A 19,026-nucleotide genomic window follows, 5' to 3' on the forward strand; every position below is an offset into this window, starting at 1 on the left:
TTATTGCCCCAACCTTGCTTGCTTGCTTTCCTTTTCCTGCAGGTGCTGGAGCCGCCAGGAAGGCGCGGGGGATCCCGTATCGGAGGGTGTCTGCTGGGACACTTGGCGCTGCCGACCGAATGAGCTGCTGAGCCGGGTCTGGTGGACTGTCGTCAGAGTGTAGACCCGCTCTGCCTCACAGGCCCAGCAGCCGCAGGAGTTTGCCGCTTGTACAGTGCGCACTGGGGGCCCTTTTCCTCCCCCCAGACTCCAGCTTCTCAGGGGTGAGGGGGCGCCAAGGTTGGGCTGCTGCAGCTTGTGCTCCTTTCCTTCCCGCCAGCCCAAGCTGTCGGCCTCTGGTCACCTGCCGATTCGGGTCTCTGGTGGCCAGGGAGTGGGTGCAGGCACTGGGAGTGCATGTCGCTGGGGACGGGGGTCCGGCGGCACCCAGGCATGTGCCGGAGACTTGCCGGCTCAGCTCCTCCTCTCCTGGCCTGGCACTTTCAGGCAGCTGCCATCTTGGCTTTGGGGTTATGGGTCCCGGCGCTGTAATAACATTCCGGGTTTGATGGGTGAAACCGCTCCGGTTCTGGTCCTCTTGGCAGCACAGGGAGCGGGTCTGCCTCCCGCCAGGATGTTTCCGTGCCTGGAACAAATGCGTGAAGTGGGCTTATGATCGCTAAAGCCCGGGCGTCCCACGGAGCACTTGGAGGCGTCCGCATAGTCGGCGCCTCAAGCCACGCCCCCCTATATTCCTATTTATACTGATTTAAATTTTACCTGACTTCTGTTATTTGCAACGAATGAAGCCCTTGCAGGATCGTGACTGAATGATCAGAGGTTATTCAGTCGCGATCCCGCCCATTTGTTTGTCTCTGACGTCATGCGCTAATACGCGTGACGTCAGCATGCTGATAGGTCACTTCCGTGATATTGCGGCACAGATACTTCTTTTTAATAATGACGCTCACTGCCATTCGTGATTGAGCGCCAATTGCTTGCATGGGGCTTGGACCCGGGTAAGGTTTCATCTCTTGCTGATCCTTTTAAACTTGGAAGCCCCGCTTATATTTATTGTTTAATATTTACGTAATTACAGTTGGAAAACCCTTATTCTGTGCTCTGGTTTCAGGTTCCAAATAGCATTTTAGAATTGGTGAACCTCGCACCCATTTTGAAGGGATTAAATTCTTGCAATCATTGATTATTTCACTGGGACCAGGAATAATCGCCTAACAGGTCTCTAGTATGGTTTGCCACTTACTATATTGACTACCTAAACTATTCTATGATCATCCTTAATTAAGCCATTCATTAGATGCACTTGGTTTTTATTATAGAATCAACATTTACTCCTGAATTCATCTTTTTGGATCTTGCCAGTTTATTGATAAGGACATCTCATACAAGGACAATTGTTACTTCAGGTATGTACTTCATACCTTACCATTGTGCAAATTAGCCTGCCAAATATAGCTAGGGATCCATTGCTTGTTTAGAATCTTTGACTCCTCAGGTTTTTTATATATGATTTTGCAGAAAGTTCTTTCTGGGATCAAGAGGCAGGGTAAGCACAGTTCTGTATCTATTTTGAACTCCTTTTTCTGGACTCCACTATCTCCAGTATGTCCTCTATCCAATAATCTTGTCACATGGGTGGGAATTCCTATCCTCAATGAACTTCATAACAACGGATTGGTTTATAGTTCAATTTTCTAACTGGTAGTCTCTTGGAGGGCCTTGGTGAACGGTCAAGTCTGGCCTGATGTCACATATTAGGACATAGTGCATAGTGCTTTTGTCACTCCACATATTGGAGTACACTACTCGTCAAAGTTTTCTTTTCCTATTATGGATAAGTGACAGAATGTACTACTGATGGCTGTATTCAGGTTTGTTTGATGCACAGGTGTAGGCTCTCCAACAGGGTGCAGTGAAAATACTGCCAAATTAATCTGCTAGCTTAACAAGCTTTTATACTGTGCAAGATCAACCAGAGACTCTGGGGTTTGTGGTAGATTTACAACCCATTCTGTGGGAGAAAATCCCATTTCTAAAAGTGTGGAGTTCTAGAATAACTTGCAAATTAAATGAGTTATGAGTTAATGTCACGTGGGTGTTGTATGGCTCCAGCTGGCCTCCGGAGTCAAAAGTAGATCCTGCACCAAGTAGCATTAAGCACTTGATAATTCCCAGAAATGTCAATACTTCATGAGTACGGCATTTGGCTGAAGACTGCATCCACAAAAGGCACTAGATTTCACTCGGCAATCAGCCTTAATTCAATTAGATCTGCCTGAAGTTTCTGATACAGCCAATCACAATCTTGACCAATTCGAGAAACGCTTATGTGACAAAGCCCTATGATGCATGTTGTCATTCCTATCAAGGAGATTAGAGGATACTGGGCGTGTACTGATCAAGTAAGATGGAAGTAGCATATGGGGTCCCCATTGTCGGTTCTATTTAACTTATGGGAGATATGATAGGTTATTTATAACATGCTTCATACCCAGAGGTTTCGAAGCTCGGACCCGGGCATTAAACCTGTTCTCGTGTTGTCTTGCTTCCAAGGCAAGCACGTTGCCCCTGAGCTATCCTCCCGAGACCATTGACCAAGTTAACCTGTAAACATGTTCTTTTCTAACTATTTCTGATTATGCGCTAAACAACCAATTTTTAAACCAACAATAATTGAGGCCTCATTGCAAGTCAAAAATATAGGACTATCTAATTTTAATACAAACACAGGTTGAAGTGAGATTAATCTGTTGCACAGGCTAGAATTAAAAGCTCAAATACTTGGACACCATTCAAATAATCAAAACACTTCAAACTGCTCTCCAGCATGATCCGGGATGTCAAAAACCTAGGAATTATGTTTGATGCACACCTCTAATGCAAACCACAAATCCCCAAATGGACCCAAATCGTAGACCACAAACGTAAACTACTGAGAAACGTGACCCATTTCTAGCCACCTTCTGTAGTTCCAGCTCATGCAGGAATGAATGGCTCCTTGGAGTTTATGATCTGTGTCTTTCCAGATGAATCGAAGCAGGATTCAAATACTACAATAGAGTGGCAGGTCCAATTAGCAACACAGGACCGAGAAAACAGAACACAATGCCCCACACCCCATGCTCAAAACAAACTGGTTCCAGTATAGGTTTTAAAATTGTCTCACAGATACCTTGGAACACTGACGTCATTCTTGGCGGGGTCAAAGGCCATTTGGACAAGGATCCTGTGCTTTTAAGGTGGTGATGTGCACAGTATACAAGATTCTGATCATAAAGCAATTTGGCAGTTTATTTCCAGTGCAAACAAAGTATACCCAAAAGGTCAGAGAATGCTCTAACGTAGATTGCCGAATTCAGTGGGAAATCGAGACGTGGTCAAATCTACCATCGCAACCACTTTTCTTTTGGAAACAAAGCTAAAGACATGAAATTCAACAAAGCCTTGCTCCAAGCAAAGCACACAGATTCACACACACACCTATTCCAGTTCAGTCTTTTGATATTAGTCTAGCATGTATTCATTTAGGAAAGTAAGCTTATTTATAAGAAGCATTTATCAAACTGTGGGCAGGCAAGTCATGTCAAATTCGGCTAGAGACGCACACAAGAATCCAAGGGGTCCTTGGAAGGGACGTGGAGTTGACTTGAGACCAAACAGCTCCTGGTAGCTGTTGGTGTTGGGCTAATGAGGCTCTTCTAAGCCTCAAGCATGAACAAAATAGCTCCCAGCTCCCTACTAATGAGAATCCTATTGGATCTCCACCTGTGTTAAAGCCCAAACAGCTTACTGGAGTTGTCGGAGCAAGGAATTGGCTGCCCGCTTCCCACCTCACTGCAAGCCACAGCAAGGTGGCCTCATGTAGGGAAGAGGGAACACATGTTAACCTTGTAGGTTATGTTGCTTGATATTTGTTTAGCAAATACTGCCATTGTTATGGCCTCAAAGCACTGCGAGCTGAATGGCCCTTTGGCAGAACGTAGTCCTAACAAACATAAAGATGACAGAACATTAACATTGCATGCGACTAGTATTGCAGGATTTAGTGACTTGATTTATCTGAGTGCATCATTGTATTGGTGCTCTAGAAAAATGGACTGTGAGTTGTTTGTAGCTAAGGATTCAAGAATGATGCAACACCCCGTGTTTGTGGATCAGTGTTCTATACTAAATATTACAGTGAGTAGTTGAGGTTCGTTGAGCCCTTTTGAATCCTAGCCATGTACTGTAAACCAGCCAGTTACAAGCAGCACATTTTTCATTTACTACAAATCATACTTGGAATTTGTTTTGTAACAGTATGTATTTGAGGTAAAGAGATGTCCACTTCAATCACAAATGGCTTGCAAAAACTGTTAGGGCAGTTTTTCTTAAGGCCACCTAAGTAAGAGTTTATAAGACTATCCCTTGGGCAATGCAGATCTCCGACTCCTCGTACAGGCCTGTACCACTTAAGATAATTGTAGCTATGGCCGAGCAGCCAGGCCTATCTTGTGAGGGAGAGAGGGCTGTAAGAAGGTACAAAACTTGTAGCATACATATGGTCCAAAGACACACCCACACACTGGCATATGTAAAAATAATGGTTAATTTTATATACACAGGCAAATAGTTCATTAGAAAGGTAAGTACTATCATAAGCAATAAAAACAGTATAAAAACCAGCACAATACTTCTGGTAAGCAATGTTCCCCCTAAGCTGTGCGCATGTGCGCTTGTCCAGCTTCCTTCTGGGTGCCGCTCAGAAGAATTTTAGCAGCGCACACAGACCATTCCCACCAATTCAAAAAGATTTAATATGGCACAAGCCACAGCGGGTACCTGATATTTGCTTTCTCACAAAATAAAGCTACATTGTACTAACTGTCTTAACTTTCTGGTCTAGCCTATTTTCATTGCCCTACTATGCAAGCTTGTCCTTTAAAAACCTAAAAATCCTAAAATACACCCACAAGAGGTTAAAATCGAATATGAAAAAGTGGCTCCACAAACAGAAGATATAGCAAAAATATGCCTGCACATATTAACCAAATAAGCTACCCTACCCACCCATGACTCCTCACCCGTAATTGACTATCACACTTACACTTTATGACTCGAACATCCGCCCCAGGCCACATTCAGATATTACCAGACTACAGTGACTATGCCTACCTTGGGTCTGCAAAAGGTTACCAGACTTTTACCTATATCCACTATTTGTTTTCTGTTTGTTATATTATGAAAGACATTCCAGCACAAGAATGTGTTACTCATGGTGCCTTAGCAAAAGCGTCACCTAGACTATGTAACCCAACTGTCAGATCAAATCTTGGGTACTGACTGTAAGCAGGCTACTTGGATGTGTAACCTCATCCCATGCTTCCTATCCTTTGTACATATGTCACACAAGCACTTTAGAGTGCCCCCTTGCAAGTTAATGCATTAAAAAACTCAAATATTAATTTGCCCTCTAAAGATTTTGAGTAGGCAAACGTCATGTTCAGTGTCTCCTACGTTAGCAATGCTAAAGTAGGAGACCCTGAACATTACCCTATAAGTGGAGAGCAACATTGCAACATCATTTACTTGGCCTGCAGGAAATAATGGGTATGGGTTATGCCTGGCATTATTTGTATATAGTAATAGGGCAACAGATAACTAGAATGTGTTGTACTCAATTTGCATCCTTTCCAAGTTTTCAGAGTCCCATGGGGCAAAGACCTTGACATATGTTAATTCGCTGCTATACAAAAATGGTTTCACTGAGCACTTATCCTACCCACAATTTAAAGGTGGGGTATGTTGCAAACAATCTTGTTTTCGCTTCATAGTAATTTTGCACATGCAGATTCATAAAATCTTCTTAAACTGCACATAATGTCATGGTGAGGCTTTAAAAAGATTTTGCTTGCAATGTATTGTGGGTATGCCTTTTTTTTTTCTTTTTGTGCAATTATATGCAGGGGGAGTCCCCCTGCGGTCCCCTCATACACTCGTCACATAATTTAATACCCTAACCAACTTAAATACCCTAACCCACCCCCCACATATAATTGCTGTGAAATTCACTGCAAAATCTTTGACATTTTCGCCTTCTGTTTTTTTTTCAAATGGACAATAACGTGGTGATACTGTGTTTTGCTACTACAGTCCCTCACTTTTTACAGAGCCCCGTCATATGGTATTAGAGGGTAGCACAGGAGCCAGTGAGGGGTACGGGTGGAAGGGCACAGAGAATACTCCTTAGGGGCGGATTAAATCCATAACTTTCAATAATCAAATCAGATATTTTGCCAGTACTGTACAGTGAAGGAAATGTGTTTGTTTGCTAAAGGATAGGAAACTCTAGTAACAATTTAGGAAACTTGCACCTTCTTTGTCTTTCTATTCTCAACTGCTGAGAAATGTTTGTTTATTGCTTCTAGCATCCCCATGCATCTTGTTCAAATAATATCTGTGAATTTCGGAAGAGGGGTCACTAGTTGAAAAAGGCACTCCATCTGTTGTACCTGTGAGAATTGCTGCTATTGACTGAAAAAGGCAAATGTATGCGTTTTTCTTCAATGGGTGCTCCTGAAGAAACCTCAGTAAAGCTCTTGTTGAATTTTATCTAGGCCGTGGGGAGGAAGGGTGGGCAAAACTACAAGCTGCATTTAATGCCCTATCATTCCACCTCCTATGTTAGGATTACACGCAGGGCTCTGTACGATTTTGCTCCCTACTTGGAATTAAATGATTTTTATGGGAGTAAGGAAATAATTAGCTTTGACAGTAGTCATATTTCATTGTTAATTTTATTTCCCCTTACAATTCCTCTTGACATCGGGCAGTAAGATTATCAGAGCGCCTACCTATGACACCACTCTGCTGGTCACTGATTCGAAAAAATATCAGTGGAACCTTGTGGGTAGAAGCAGAGGAAAGCTCCTTTATTTTCTTGGTTTCCTGTTTTTGTTTGGCACACTTTCCAATTTTTTGCGAGTACAAATTGATGGTTATATGCCTTTTTTAGGCAGAAGGCTTGTTTTGAGTAAATGTCACAACTCGCAGGACAACGTAATGTGAATAGTAAGCGGACCCAGGAATTCTGATCATCATTCTGTGGTGCAGTTATTCTGATGCAATGATGTTCCTTAGACAAATGGAGGCATGTTCCCCTGGCCCTTGAAATTAAAGTGGCACATGAACTCCTATGGGCATGTATCTTAAACATGCAGTTTAGTTGCCATTATTCCATTTTTCCAAAATTAGATCCCATCTTAATTTTTTGACAACCACATCAGTTATTTGCAAGATTTGTTTTTTGTAATAAACTAGTATTTCTATGGCATTAAACACTTTCTGCATTGAATCTGGGCGGTGTCGAGAAATGAATAGCCACAACTAACCTATTTATCCTGAGCATACAAAGCTTTTTTTGTGCATACACATTGTTTTCTCTACACGTTCTACTTTTGGCAGGTACACTATGTTAATAGTGTACCTGCCAAAAGTAGAACGTGTAGAGAAAACTATGGCATATCCAGAAGTCTTGGGGATCATTATGCGTTCCCCGGTATCCCTCTGGTTATTCCAGCGGGATACCAGGGAACTACCGTACCATCTCCAATGCTCGATATCCCGGTATTTCCTGGATATTACAGGTGAGACACAAGTAACTTCCCATTCCATGGAGTTCAATAGAACTCAATGGGATGGGGTGGCCCGAATCATCGGCACCGTTGGTAACGGTGCCAGCGATTCAGCCATTTATCTGCCAGTAGGGGCCTGATCTACCAGCAGATCAGGCCTGCCGGTAGCTCAGAGCCCCTGCCAGCAGAATTGTAGTTGGCCGGTCTGGAAAGGTGCTGGTATACGTTGTTACCAGCACTTTATTTCTGGACTGGCCCACTCATGAGGCGGCTGGACTCGCATGTACGTTTTTTTAGCCTATATATGTTTGGGAAAATTGTAAGATGCACCTTTTACACTGCTTTGTAAAGAATTGCAGTGGTTGGGAAGGGGAAATACCCTTCCAAACTCTTCGGTGATGGAAGCTCATTAAGTACGCATGCTCACCAAGTCTCTTAACTTGTTATTAATTTGCACACATGGAAAGTAATGTGCGCACAAAAGCTAACCATTCCTGCACTTGGAGGGAACATTGCTGGTAAGTAAACCGTAATGCAAAATGCGTTTGAGAATAGCGGTATGCAGTTCAAAGTAAAGCCCAATTTGTAGTAAATATTTTCACTTATTCTGTTTCAGGAATAATAGTTAACCAACATTGCAAACATGTACATTACAACTCTTGTAACTTATTCTGTTTCAGGAATATACAGTTACACTACCCTCAGTAGCAGCTAAGTACTTTGCAACACATGTAACGTATTCAGTTTGGGGAATATGCAGTTGCAACACCAACATTCAGCACGTAGGTACTTTATCACACTTGTAAGAGATCCTCCAGAGGCCTTATGCTTTAGCAGCCCTTCCCTAATCTAGAACAGAAGGGGATTTTGGTGTTCCAGTGGCAGCAGGAGGCAGAACATGATCGGGAAACTGTAGGCATTTCAGAATTCCAGAGGATATCATCTTTAACAAGTAAGTACAGTACTTTATAGTTGGTAAAACGGTTCAGGGACTTCGTAGAAGGCTCTCTGAATGCATTTCAGGGCAAACACCCAAACGTGCAAATCACCACCCTAGCCACACAGCAGCGACACAACTACTTTAGGTACTTTTTCTTTTTTTTTACCTCAAGCCACAGAGTACCTCAGCAATGAAGAAGTTGATGCAGGCGGACACCCTCTCGATGCAGCAGCTGCAAGACCCGGTTACTAGATTCTGGGTCTTTAGACAAACAAAAGGATGCAGACTGTGATTTCTCTCCCATATTGTAGTGGAAAGGCTCCCAGCAAAGGCTTCTTCTTGGCTTCTCGTGGCTCTGTGGATTTGCTGCCCTTTTGAAGACACCAGATGAACGTTTGTCAAGATTCGCCTTGCTATCTCGGTCCAGCACTCTGGTGAGGGGACTTCAAGGAGTGGAATCTTGCTTCCGGTGGTGCAACAAGAGTCAACCAAAGTTTGAGAGCTTCCATCTTGGGAAGATGATGCCCAGCACTCAGCCTCTAGGTCCCAGGGTATTGGTGGTTTGCATCCCAGGAAGGTCACGGCTTGTCATGGGATGGCTCTAAATGCAGGTCTTCTTAAGGCTGGTTGGCCCCACCTGTCCAAGGGCCTGAGTCATTGTCTTCGGGACGCCTCTGTTGCATGGAAGAAAGGGTCAGCACAAGTAGCAGTTACTCAGCAGCCATCTCCGGTAGCTGGAAGTAGCTACAGGTATCTTCTGTTCTTCATCGGATTGAGCTCCAGTGGTTGACTTGTCTTCAGCTTTCAGATCTAGGCCATTTATCCAGCCAATCAACCCACGTGCTACATTCACACTTTGGGGGTGGTTATCCTTTTAGGACATCCAGTCTCACAATTGGAGCTGGTTACAGGCAGGCATGCCAGAAGACCAAGGACTGAAGTTTCAGACTCCTCCCTAGTTTCCTGTCTTCAGACACTCTGGAGCCTCAGTGAGCATCACAAAGGATTCCTGATGAAGATGAAAGTCAAATCGGGCCCCACACCCTCAGCACAAGGGAAGGACCAAGAAAGGAGGAGCACACAAGACAAAATACAGCCACCACTTTGCATCAAAGGCAATGCTCCAGATAAGATTTTGAATTGGGAGTATTTTACTCCCCATTTTTTTTTTAAAGTTGGGAGTAAAAAACATTTTTTAGAGAGTAAAAATGCAGTTCCCTAGGGGAGCATTTTATAAGTGAGTACAAATTGTTTTTCCATTTTTATTGGGAAACAGAAATGTTTTTGTAATATTTCTTTGCACCTAGTTATTCATACACTAACTTCCGATCAGGCAGTAATAAAAGCAATTCCTTCCTGTGGTACTACATTGCACTGCTGGTCCAAACATATCAATGGAGCACAAGGTCATATGTCTGTTTCCATTTTTTGTTGTTAAGGTGGTCCCTACTTTTACTCCCTAAAAATAGGCGAAAACTCCCAAAACATTAAAGTCCCTGTTACACCCCATATCTGTAGGGTTGGTCAGTGGCCATCCTTATGTGTATTACTGCAGCTGTAAACATTGGCTGCGAGAGAGGGGAAAAAAAATCGTTAAAACACGTCCATTGCAACCAGCCATTCAGGTATGCTTGTCACTGTAACAGAAATGTTACTGGGGCAGTGAGAAAGGGGATACAGTGTAACCCCTCGGCACTCCAAATAAGGTGGGGTGTGCTGATCTCGCAATCGGAAATTTGAGATGGGATCAAAAGTATCCTTCTACCCCTGGGAGCTGATAGTTCACACAAGGAAAATAAGAGAAAATAAAAAGGGAAGCCCAAAGGGCTCCCCAGCAACAGTGCACAGGGTACTGTGTGCTGCTACAGTAAGTTAGATGCCCAAAAAGTTACACGAAAGTATGACTCCAAAAATAGTATGGAGCCACAAAAAATGACTCTCCTAGATGGATTAATAGAAAGGGTGAGTAGGGGAAAAAGGTGCCCACTCACTCCGAATCTACAAGTCTAGCAAAAAGTATTGGGAATCTCTCAGTTGAAGGTGACATGGCATACATATGAACATCTAACCTAACTAACATATTGACAGATGGTGGAGGCCCTTCTCCGGAAGGGTGCCTCTATAATAGCACAAAGATAAAAGCAAGTGATGAGCCTGTTTTTGAGGGTATGAAGAAAGTGAGACATAAACCAGGGATCATATAAAATACAAAAATAGCAATTTTACGAAGGTAACATTAACCCAGGGGGCCTAGGGTGGGTTTGGACAAGGGCAAGTGCTGCAAACTAAACTGTACTGTACAAATCTACAAAATTACATTAAGTGGCACTGGAGGGAGGATGTGATTAGAGGTTACTCTTTGGCCAGTAGGTGAAATTTAAGCTGTACTTTAAAGAAATTCACAGCCGGTTTGGCTCTGATAATTGTGAGCAATAGGTTCCGGGTGAGTAGGCGGGAAAGAGCAGAAGTGAGCGGAGGCATGGGATAGTGAGATTGAGTTTAGATAAAGTGCAAAGGGAATGAGATGGCGAGTCGATAGAGGCCCAATCATACCGTCACTGAGGAGCAATGCAATTGACTGCTTTTTGTAGACCAGGCAAAGAAACTTGAAAGGGAGCTGTTCTGCACGTAGAGCCAACAGCATGATTTTGGTAGGTGGAAGTGGGAACATTTAGGTGTAGACTATAGAGAGTGCAGGTAGCCAAGTGAAGGACTTTGTCGTGGGAGGAAGGAGTGGAGAGTGAGGCACAGGCGTAGACTCAAACGGTTGTCATACTGTTTTAACACCTCTATGTAGCAACCCTGAAACATGTTCCCCGGGCAAACAACTTCCCTAAAACCATTGATCACTTAGTCCTATTTTGAGACAAAGTATGGGTTCATTTAGTAATGAGCATAACAGTTTACATTCGCTTGAGAGAGTGGCTTCTGCACTGAGATTTTTGAATTGGGGGCCCAAACTTTGCATATCAAGCATGTTTTAAATCGACTGTGTTGCCCACTGTTGCAGGTGGCCTGCCATTGACATCTGGCAAGCCCACAGGGTGCTACAAACCTCACACGACAGGCCCAGTGCCTGTGGGGGTTGGGGCCTGCCCTGGACATCCGGCAGACCCATGGTACTACATGACACCAGCACCATCGGGGGTGGGAGCCGCGCCAGCCATGCACCTGACCATGCAGACCTCTGCCACTGTGCTTGCAGGAGCGTCCCAAGGCATCAGGGCATGCAGGCAGGTGCCCCCACGTGTAGGCCTGCAGGCCTACATAAATGAGACATGAACTCATGAGTTCCTCTTCTGGAGTCTGCAGCTGTTCTGTTGGGCGTGTCTGCAGAGGCAGCTTTTATTAGCTTCGGCCATGACCGTCGTGGCTCTTATTAAGAGGGCAATACACACGGGAGTGACACATCCCCCTTAAAGGGGCAACACACTGGGAAGGGTCCCACACCACACCTAGTAAGGCCCACGTCATTGCCCCTTACAGAGAAATTAGGAAGTCTGACGGAATCAGCAAGGAAGGCATTACAGGATTAGGTATCAGTCCGCACGTGCGATTGTATAATATTGACCAGCCGGCAAGAGATCGGCAATACCAGCCTTGAGGCTAAGGGGATTTGAAGGTATTGGCTATATGTGCCACCGTGAAGGGTTAGTAAAACTGCTGATCAGATAGGAGCTTACTATAATGATCAATTGGCTAGGAATCCACTATACTGAATAAGGCAATATAAAATAAGACCACCATACTGGGTTAACCTTAAGGAGTTCATGCAGGAGTAGGAATAATTGCAGATACGACGGCTCTGACCTTGTATTGCTCATGTGTACAAGCCATACTCTGCCCTAGGTCCCCCACAGATCTAGTCTCACCCTGCCGCTTAGGCATATCCCATGCTCCATCAATGGCACTGCATGCTGACAGCCACATTGCACTCACTTTCTTATCTCCACAGATCTGAAGCTAGATCTCCAGGCTTCATCCACCTACCCCTCCAGCATATACTCCCCACGACACAAGGCTGCTACAGGCAGACACTGTGTTCATGCAACTGGACCCAACTGACACATTGCCATCTCTAGCCACTTCCGATCCATCCAAATTCCCCACACAGGCAATATACCACTCTTTCTAACCACAGCTGCACAGGCACGTCAAACCCTTCTGCACACAAGCCTTGCCCCTTATAGGCACATGTCCATCCATCGATCCGCACCCAATGCGGACCGACATTGCCACGTTACGTACCATACGATTACAAACCAATGATTCACACCCCAACCCCCATACCTACCACAGGCATGTGGCAGAGAATATATAAGGGATGCAGAGGAGCACTGAGGGTAAAGTAGAGGATGGCCATGGACTGGGTGGAAAAATGTTGCCCAATTTGAACCAGAATGTGTTCTAACCCCAGTTTCTCAACGTTGCTAAAATTGCCTGATTTGGGGCAAATCCGTTAATCTCGCACTTTTCTTTACCAGCCAAATTTTGGTCTGATGGGAAATGACTTGAACAACATTGTAACATGAAATATTACAGTAACTTGAATGGGTAATAAAGGACGTATGATAAGTTACTAACAGCAAACTTTCGAATGCCAACATTGTCATTTTTGGGCTCATTTCTTTAGCCCCGTGTAAGCAAACGCCCATATCTGCCAAGCATGAACATGCTTAAAAAACGGAACAGTTTAATGTGCTACATGAAATAAAAATGATTGGAGGAAAGGAAAGAGGACAGTTGTAGATTACCAGTGAAGAAGCCAGTTTTAGAACTAGAATATATAGAAAAATATACTGTAAAATATGATCTACGTAGAATGTTTGTATGAAAAATGTGTATAATACTGTCATCTTGGGGGGCGGGGTGGGAGGTCCACTTGCCATGATCTACAGCCATGCCCATTGCAATGCCCTACCAGTGGCCACCTTGCCTGATGCATTACCTTTGACCATGCGCCAACACCCCTAAACTACCAGAGATGGCCACTGGGCTAAGCCATTTTCAGATTTTTACAACTTTGGTGCAGTTCAACAAGACCGCCCCAAAACAGAGCAAATGTTTTTGGAAAGTTGTGTGACGGTCCATAAAGCGTGCCAACACTTGCATTGACCATGCAATTTCTTATACAGTAAACTTTGTTTAATCCAAGTTGCAGTTGGTCCATTGTTGCTGACTTCTTAACTTTGTCTGCTTTCTTTTTCAAGGGTTACACAGTATACTCCGTATCAGCCGGAAGTTTCCCAAGGAAGACTGGAAAGTCTTCTCAATTACCAGACTATGGTGTGTGACATCACTGGGATGGACGTGGCCAATGCGTCTTTGCTCGATGAGGGGACGGCTGCAGCAGAGGCTATGCAGCTAAGTCACAGGTAATCCAAAACTGAAATTATCAACTGCGATTGTGATAACAGCTAATGACCATCTTGTCATCATGGTACTGGTCACTTTCTTTTGGGGGGGATCCTGCATTCTTTTTTAAATATTGCTTCAGATGCTAGATTGGTTTTCCTTGGTGATCCCGAAATACAGGGGAGCACCTGTTTCAGTTTAGCGATGTAAAAATACCCAAACATGGCCTAACCAGAAAGAGGTGTTATCCAGCAAAATTATAATGGTGTGGGGCCTCGTCCTATTCGTTTTTTTTTAAATTGTATTTAAAAAATGCTTAGGCCTGACCTAGCTTCAGAAACTGAGGTCTTTACAAGCCTTAGAGAGAAGTACTTGTTGAGGGAAACAAATCTCAAGGGAGCCGGGAGCTAGCAATACGGGGAGGGGGCAATGCGGGCAATTTGACAGCAAGGGATCTAAACCAGGGGAGAAAACTGAAGCAGATCAGCCAGTCTGTGGAGAGGAACTTGAGGAAGATCCATTCCTTTAAGAGGAGGTTCTTGGGCTCCTTCCTAAAATCTGAAATGGTGATCTTTGACTCCAGATGTGTCTAAGATTATAATGCAATCCCTTTTGCCACATCTTTAAGAGTATAGTTTAATGTGAAGAAATTAACCAATTTCTCAGTCTTTCTAAAGGTTACTGTCCATATTTCATTACAATGTTTGTGCAGAATTAACTGCTGCCAATGAATTGTCTTAACACTTGTACAGTTTGTCCCTCATCCCAGAATGTTGCTGCTTCTGAAGGGGAGGCCCGTCACATGAGGCCAGGGCGGTGAGGCCGCTACTTGATAGTCCCCCCTGGGAGTGGTACTCAGTGGGTGGATCTCATGGGAGGGGGAAACGCCCTTTGGGACCAGTAGTGACAATGACATCAGGAGAACGCGGTTCTCCCAATCGCATGACCCTAGACCGCCATCCCACAGTTACCCCATCTTTCCTTCACCTCCTTGCTCTGCAGTCCTGTGTACTATGTACTTTTTTATAAAGCAATCCAGGTAGAGTAGTGAGCTGAGAAAGATCCTTAGTGAGTTACCACATCAGCATTCACTCAGTACTGAGAAGAGCAGGACGTGCAGAGCAATACCGAATAACCATAGGAACCACTTTTACCAGTCTAGTGGTTCACGGCAGTTGATTGGAAGAAACCAGATAAACTGAAGAGGGACTTGACAGGTTGTCGAGCCCTCCCTGGAGGAACCGCGGGAGCCAGTTCTGGCCCAATGTGCAGGCGGGTGCTGACTGGGACACCAGGAACAAGAGTGCCAGGCTGGTCCAGGATGTGAGGACCACACAGCCTTCGGACTTGGACACTGGGCACCCCATAGACCCTGGAAGTGCAAGAGTATGAGACCATGCTGCCCTGGAAGGAGAGAAGACTGCAGAGCCACTGCACGACAAGAGAAGCTCCGGAAAGTTGCCAGAGCTTCACAAACAAGTCCAGCTCCCTCAAGGAAGCAGACACTCGTGCAGACCCTTCAACAAGGTACACGGGTAGCTGAGAAGGCACTGAAGGCTCAGGGATAGGTGGTGACACGAATTTGAAAGCTGGGGAAGGAGGGTCCAGGGCCCTAATTCAGTGGGAGAAAAGCAAAGACATACATGGGGCCTCATTACGACCCAGGTGGAAAACCAAGGTACTAATGGCACCATGGTCCATGCCGGTAACTTACCGACTCCACCATGGATAAAGAGGGGATTTCCCCACCATTACAAGGTTGGTGGGGCGGTAATTCCCCCTTCCTCCATGGACCTTCCCCATTCCCATTTTTGCCCCATAGGGCTCAAAGGGGATGGGGAAGGCGCCAAGTACGGTACCGCAAATTGCGGTACCGTACTTAGCACCAAGGTCCCTTTGCGGGTCCCTACTTTAACGGCTGGTGTAGACCAGCCGTTAAGGTCGGGTCCTGCGAAGGGTCCTCGTAATCACGCGCTAATGGGTTAACGGCGCTGCAGCCTTTTACGGCGCCATTAACCCATTAGCGCCAGGGTCGTAATGAGGCCCATGGACTTGTACTAAGGCTTAGCCTCTTTCCCTCCATTTTCAACCTTTGATATACTGTCGGCTATTCAGAAATTGAAGTCTGCCTCCCCCGCCGATGCTCGACCGTCGGCTCTCCTTAAGGTTGCATCTGGCGATTTGATTGAACACATTACCACGGCTGTCGCTGCCTCTTTTTCTAGTGGAGTAATTCCACCATCCCTCAAGCATGCGTTGGTGGTCCCTCTTTTAAAGAAGCCTTATCGTGATCCTGACGTACTGTCCAACTACCGTCCTAGATCCCTTCTTCCCTTTCTAATGAAGGTGATGTAAGCACTGGTGTCCCCTCTCTTGTCCAACTTTCTGGAGTCTTCTCACTGTTTCGATTCATTTTAGTCTGGGTTCAGGCTGGTCAGGAGCATTGAATCCGTCCTGAACTCGGCACTGGATGATTTGGCGCGTCTGGTAGATAAAAGGTGGTGTTGGAGCAGTCCTCTTGTTAGATCCGTCGGCTGCTTTCGACACGGCGGATCACTTCATCTTGATCTCCCGTCTCTCCGGCGCTGGCCTTTCCGGCCAAGTTCTAGACTGGTTCACAGCCTTCCTGTCCGATCGGTCCAGTCTCTCTCTGCCCTTTCCACTCTGGTCTCTCTTCTCTGTGGTGTCCCCCAGGGATCAGCACTGTCCCCCCGTCCTGTTTAATGTTTACATTAGACCTCTCCTGCTTCTCATCTGGCCGGGCACATGGGTTTTGATATTACTCCTATGCGGATAACAACCAGATTATTGTCCGTCTTGACCTCACACAATCTGACACAGCGTCCCGGCTGAGGAAATGTCTTGTGGACCTAGGGTTGTGGATGATAAGAAACTGGCCGAAGCTTAACGGCGGCCAGACTGAGGTCCTGGTTTTAGGCACTACATCCATCCAAATGTGTTGGACCTCTGAATTCTGGCCGACTAGCCTTGGCCTCCTCTCCATGACGGTCCAATCGGTCAGGAACCTGGGAGTTAGAATCTCTCTCTTGCCCTGGATGACTAGGTGGCTGCGGTATGCAGAGCTGGTCACTTCAAGCTCTGCATTTTGTGTAAAGTCTTCCCATTTATCCCGGTCGACTGTCAGGCCCCGTTGGTGGCTGCACTGGTCTTGAGCACTCTTGACTACTGCAACTCTCTTTATCTTGCCCAACTACACAATTTGATTAACAGGCTTCAACTTTTGCAGAACGCGGCTTCTTGTTTCAAACTAAGCCCCATTTCGGATCTCGCATGTCTCCTCTGCTGAAGAAACTTCATTGGCTCCCTGTTGACAATCGGATCTTATTTAAAACCATGTGTATTGTGCACCGTGCCTTTTATGGCATGGGAGCGGAGTATTTGCAGGCCAAATTCGCTCACTATGTTCCAGCCCGCCTGTTGAGATCTCAATCGGCTTTTCTTGTTGCTGTTCCGTTATCGTCAGTCACGTAAGGGGGGGGGAGAGAGGCGCCTTCTGTGGTGGCAGCCAGAGCCCGGAATGATCTTTCTCTGGCCCTACGGTGTACCACTGATCATCTCGCCTTTCGCAGGTGATTAAAAACCACCATGTTTTAACTCTCCAGTTCTGTTACGGTGTTTCTCCTCACTCACACAACAGCGCCAAGATGCCTCTGGCCGTACATGAGCTTTACCAAGTTCAAGTAACATAACTTGGCAGGAGTGTGAACCAAGCCCACAGAAAGGAAAACTAAGACTGTAATTGCGAGTCTGGGATTTGCTCCCAAATAAAGAGCACTGTAAGTTAATGGACAGTTCATACAGTACTTGGCAGGACTGTGTAGACCATCGCAGCCTAGGGAATGCATCCAGCTACTCGTCTTCGTCGCGGTACCTTGGGGGAGGGATTCAGGTCTACCCACCACAGCCAGGGACCCACTAGGGCTTTGGAAGTATATTCAAGCTATTCTAGATCGCAATACCTGGTGAGGGGGAACCAGGTCTGCCCACCAGGGACCTGCTATAGCTTGCGGAGTGCATCTAGGCTGATCTTCAGTGCGGTAAATGGCAAGGAGAAGCCAGAGCTGCCGACTAGTGTCTAGGACCCCAAGGAACTACTTTGGAAGACTGGGTAAAGGGAGACATTCCCCCAATAGCTGACACCACATTGGGAACCTCCTACCAAGACGAGAAGTGCCTTTTTGTCCAGGAGAAGGAAGTTGTTCCACTTGACCAAGAAGACTTCTCCTTTGATTTAGACATTGGACATTGGGACTTTTGCTTTGGACATTCGGACGCTAGATATTTCAGTTGTGGCAGGGAAACTCCTCTTAATGTTAGGATTTTCTTTTCCTTTTTATGCTTGACTAAAAGTATGTAGCAAACACTATGACCTCTACGTGTCAGTCTTACTTCTGCACCTTTACAGTATTTTTGGAGGCTGTATTTTTCCACAGATTAGCTTTCATTACATGGTAAAACGCCAGGGTATGATTACCAAATTCAGCCATGAACACTGCAATTATCTTACAATCATGGCTACTACACAGCCCTACAGATAACGGGTGTATCAGCCACTTTTATTTCCTAAACTTAGACAAATACTGCCAAAAAATTAAAATGGGGTGTAAAAATACTCCCAGCAAAAAATGGGAAAACTACCCCATCCGTGCATGCCCTCCCATCGATTTGTTTGGACCAGTAGTAAACCTAAGGCCCCAGAAGCACTGGGCTAAGCCATCTGTCGTTTCTAGCATCTCTGTCGTGCCTTCCTATAGGAGTTCACTGAGTAGGTCCTTGAGAGAATGGCGAGCAGTGGCTGGAATAGGCTGCTCTTTGTGTTTCGCTGGTATGAATACTTTGCCAAACGTGTTTGTGTACCCTTTACCGTGTCCTGTCCTTGGGATTCACGTGCACCATACCCTTTGATGTCTTGCCATGTGTCTGACATTGCTGGTTTGTTGCCCCACAGGTTAAGTTTAATTTCCAGATTGGCCTGTTTTATCGAGTTTAGGATAGGCATGGCGTTTTCAGAAATCTATGGTTTAATATTTTTGACCGGTCCATGAAAGTGCTCTTAGTGTTTCCCAGTATTGTCACTTTAGCACGTTACATAAATGC

General features: G+C 45.3%; 1 protein-coding gene across 1 annotated transcript in view; it reads left to right on the top strand.

The window, feature by feature from the left end:
* The window catches only part of GLDC (glycine decarboxylase), a 472,733-nt gene that overhangs the window by 184,488 nt on the left and 269,219 nt on the right, over positions 1–19,026 (top strand). Inside the window, exon 4 of the mRNA XM_069625925.1 lies at positions 13,764–13,928. Coding sequence (XP_069482026.1) covers positions 13,764–13,928 — 165 coding nt within the window. The remainder of the gene's footprint in view (positions 1–13,763; positions 13,929–19,026) is intronic.

This window comes from Ambystoma mexicanum, chromosome 6p (assembly GCF_040938575.1).
Source record: "Ambystoma mexicanum isolate Mex_15411 chromosome 6p, UKY_AmexF1_1, whole genome shotgun sequence".
NCBI classification, from domain to species: Eukaryota; Metazoa; Chordata; class Amphibia; order Caudata; family Ambystomatidae; genus Ambystoma; species Ambystoma mexicanum.